Below are 4,299 nucleotides of genomic sequence, written 5' to 3' on the forward strand. Positions count from 1 at the left end.
CCTACTCGTCATTTCAACACAGACATAGCTGGACCCCCATTGATAGCAACCAGGACTTTTAGCGGAACCCACTTCCAGGAAGGAAAGGTGTTTAACTGACAAGTACTTTTATAAAAACATGTTTTCCAACTTTTTATAATGGCTTACTTTATCCGACATAAGGGATTACATTGTTTGCACATCACAGTCTCTATTTGCTCTTAGGAAAGGCACATTATCACTTTAAATATATAAGAACACTTTTTGGACTGCCAAAACTGTACAGCTCCCCAGGAGACAGTGGGCACAAGTATATAGTTAATAGCACCATTCCATCTTTCGTACTCTGTTATTGAAAAACATGGGATTCATTTCATTCTGCCTCATACAGTCAGATCATCTGACCTAGCCCTGCTACTGGCTTTGCTTAACCTACTGAGGGATCTTGAGTCGGACATGAATTCTGCGAGCAATGAGGGTGTCTCGTGGGGTTCCTGCTCCATGCATACTATTTCTGGAAGCGCAGGATCAGGAAAGACGTGCATGGAGGGACTATGCTCAAAGGGGTCATGCTCGGATGGCGCATGCTCAGATGGGGTGTGCTCAGATTTTGCATGCTCAGATAGGGCATGTTCCGAAGGAGCATGCTCGGAGGGAGCATGCTCTGAGGGGGAGTGCTCAGAAGGGGCATGTGCAGACGGTGCCCTGTCTAATGGGGCACGTTCAGAGATGGTATTTACAGATGATGCCCGCTCTGAAAGGGTACGCTCAGAAGGGGCATTCACAGATGGCATCCGCTCTGATGGGGCATGTTCAGAGGGAGCATGCACGGAAGGTGCATGTATGGAAGGGGCACCTTCAGAGTGAGAGCGCAGAGAGGAGGCACGGATGGAGGGGGCAGAGTCATATGGAGCGCTCTCTTGGGGTTCCGGGCTGTAAATCTTTACTGTCTCGTGGTTATCATGTTGGCCGTAGGATGGCAAGCTTTCATCATAGTCTTTGGAGAGGTCTTCCAAGGCTCTTGCGCTGTTCTTCCCTCTATAGCCATGGAAGTGTGGAGTAGCAGCCATTCCCACTTCAGCCATAGGATAGAAATGGGACATCACCTTCTCCTCTTCCAATAACTTGTAACCCTTGGATTTAGGGATGGATGAAATGCCAATAGAATGAAGAGGCTTCTCAGAAACCTCTCCCAGCAGGTGATGGGTTGGTTGCTCCACCGTTCTCCTGAATGCCAGGTGAATCTTTTTCCAGCCTAAGTGACTGATCTCCACAACATTTAGGAAGAGGGACACCACAGCCACTGCCAACATGAACATGATAAACACAGTTTTCTCAGTTGGCCGGGATACAAAGCAGTCCACAGTGTTCGGGCATGGCCATCGGCTACATTGATACAGAGGCTGGATCCGAAAACCATATAAAAAGTACTGGCCCACCACAAAGCCCACCTCAAAAAGGGTTTTGAAGATAATATGGCAAATGTAGGTTCTCAGAAGGGTTCCTTCCAGCCGAAATTTCTTGGTGCCTTTGGTGCTGGTTTCTTTGGTGGTCCTAATACTTCCTTGGTCTGGGGCAAGTGGCAAGCGTTCCTCGTTCATCTCCTGCTGTCTGCTCAGCTCTGCTTCCTCCCTCTCTTTCCTCTTCTCCTCCATGCGGACATGGTGCACGGCATGCCCAACGTAGACCAGTGAGGGAGTGGAGACGAATATGATCTGTAGCACCCAGAGCCGTATGTGCGAGAGAGGAAAAGCTTCATCGTAGCAGACGTTCTCACAACCGGGCTGCTGAGTGTTGCACACAAAGTCTGACTGTTCATCTCCCCAGACAAACTCAGCAGCTGTCCCCAAAATTAGGATCCGGAAAATGAAAAGCACGGTGAGCCAGACTCTGCCAATCACAGTGGAGTGCTCATTCACCTCCTCCAAAATATTGCCCAAGAAACTCCAATCTCCCATGGTTTAGAGTCTAAGGGGGAGAACAAAGAGATTCAGCATTAGATGAGAAACACTGGAAAAGCCGCCTGCTTTCTACTGTCAATCATAGATTTTCTCTAACATTCTCTATTCTGAGCTTTCAGAACTACAGTAAACATTCTCAAATAATTAGCAAGCCACCCATTGTGCAAGTTCCATCCGAAATCTGGTCGACCACGACCCACCTCTCTCCCAGTATGGTATTAATCCGCAGAATGTTGGGCGGTGGCTCGGATAACGGTTCAGTCCTCGTTTGACAGTCACTTTCCTTTAGTTTGAGATAGGGACTCATTGGCCTCAGTAACACAATACACCTCACATTGCTCAGATAGTTATACATCATCACGTCCTATAACATTAATTTAAATTTCTTTTAAACCCTAGCTCTTCTGGAGTAGAAAACCCATATCAATAAGGCTAACGTGTGCTCTAACACAGACCGTAGAACAACTATCCTAACTCCTTTAGTCAGGATTTGAACCTCTTAAATTATTTCAGAAAGAACCGTGAAATTTACTTTCAGCTTTTTCCCTTTTCCTTTTTCCAAAATCAATTTTCTTTAATCATTTCCGTCCTAACACCTTGTGTAATCTACTTCTTTATTGAAGGTTCATCCAGTTGCCAGACATTCTTGTTGAGTACATAATGTTACCCATTATCACCGCCCAGGTAAACTATCACATACCTGTGCTGCATTTGTAAAATGTGCTCCTGACCTCTGATCTTGGCTGCACTACATAAATGCTTCATATACATTTAAAAACAAGTATCATGGACAAAGATGCAAGAACTAGAGATTCACACAAGGCAAATATACATACTATCAGAATAAACAGAACTTGTTTACAGAGTCAGTGGCTCACGTGGAAACATCCTGTTCTACAGGACACTTTCATTCTCCTGATATTAAGAGGGTCTTTCAGACCACGTTCCTTCCAAAATGCAGCATTCTTGTACTGGCTGTAACCAAAGGCGACCGAGGCATGACAATAAAGCAACAGCAAGGCCACAAGTCGATACAGAGGTGCTATATGATCATATGTTTGTAGTGCTTTTTTGGCATGCGTCCTGACTAGGCACTGGAGACAGTGTTATCACAGGCTGGCTTTAATCTCTGTGCTGGAAACAGCTCAGCATCTGTCTGCAGCATTTTTCACAACTGACTAATGTTGACATCCTGCCCTGGCTTTTGAAACCAGTCAACCACACGGAAGAAATGCGGATGAGCGATAGTTCATGGAATTTGATTTTAGAGCAACGCCATTTTCCATAGTATCACCCCCAACAAATCACATAGGACGACACGGTTCAGAATCAATCTCATTCTGTCACAGCAACTCATAAATATACAGGGATTTTTAATGTTATACATGGAGACTACGAAGGAAGCCATTTTGGAAGTCAAAGGTTTTCTCGCAGCGGTGCAATTCCTTTTAAATTTGTGTTTTTGAAAAAATGTTATATTATATTTCGAATGTGACCTACTTGATCCACTATTATGGTCGATAACCAATGAAAACCTCAAACATATCTCTTCTCTGCTATTTTATTTTGTACGCCAATATCATCGCTCAACATTGGAACAGAACAACCGCACCCAACAGTCTGTAACAACAAAAAGTTGTCCAACCAGGCAGATAACATTAGCGCTCATGAGGAATGCAATGTCGCCCTAATCCCCGTCGATGTTCTTCATTGTTGACTTTTAACACTGCCGCACGCCTAAACACACAACTGCTGGAGTGGACATCAGTCTACAACACCGGCTATTTTCATAGAAAATTACAATAGAGTCACAATTTTCTTCCAAACTGGTGTTCAGACCTTCTTTCTCCTATGTTTTACCAAGCTATCCAATCAAAATATTTCACTCTAACTCCCCACCAAACAAACACAAACCACTGTTGTATGTTTGACTGAACAGCGAGTTAACACTACAAACCACCAATGTGGGCAACCTGGCAAAAGCAACAACAAGCAAAGGAAAGCACAATAGGCAAATAATAAAAAGTGGGCAACTTGCCACGGTGGAAGCTTCGGTGGAGAAGGTGTCCCCTCGCTTGGCACTCGCAGGCAGAAAGTGAACTTTTGTCTCTCCTCTTCCCTGTGGTACCCAAAGTCCCCACCTCGTCGCACGACTGAGCAGCTGTGATTGGATTGGCTCTGATGGCAGGGTTTAAGCGTCCTGCAATATTTAAGCTCCAGACAGACAGCTTTTATGAAGCGAGCCACAACTGGTGACGTGGAGAACAATAGAGGGGGTGAGGGAGAGAGAGGACAGGGTGATGGGGATGTGCAGAGAGCAAAAATAGGGTGGAAACTCGTCGCCCACTCACAGTCACGG

The 4,299-nt window shown here is 45.2% G+C and overlaps 1 protein-coding gene across 1 annotated transcript; it reads right to left on the bottom strand.

The window, feature by feature from the left end:
• Nucleotides 1-291: 291 nt before the first annotated feature.
• On the bottom strand, nt 292-1,937 carry GJA8 (gap junction protein alpha 8). Its single transcript, XM_086933526.1, has one exon. The coding sequence runs from the start codon at nt 1,935-1,937 to the stop codon at nt 363-365; it is 1,575 nt and encodes a 524-aa protein (XP_086789652.1). The 3' UTR covers nt 292-362.
• Nucleotides 1,938-4,299: the final 2,362 nt, after the last annotated feature.

Source organism: Lissotriton vulgaris, chromosome 8, assembly GCF_964263255.1.
Source record: "Lissotriton vulgaris chromosome 8, aLisVul1.2, whole genome shotgun sequence".
Classification (NCBI taxonomy): domain Eukaryota; kingdom Metazoa; phylum Chordata; class Amphibia; order Caudata; family Salamandridae; genus Lissotriton; species Lissotriton vulgaris.

Bases quoted from the DNA above. Each gene is read 5' to 3' on its own strand.
- GJA8 (XM_086933526.1), bottom strand. From the start codon at position 1,937: ATGGGAGATTGGAGTTTCTTGGGCAATATTTTGGAGGAGGTGAATGAG.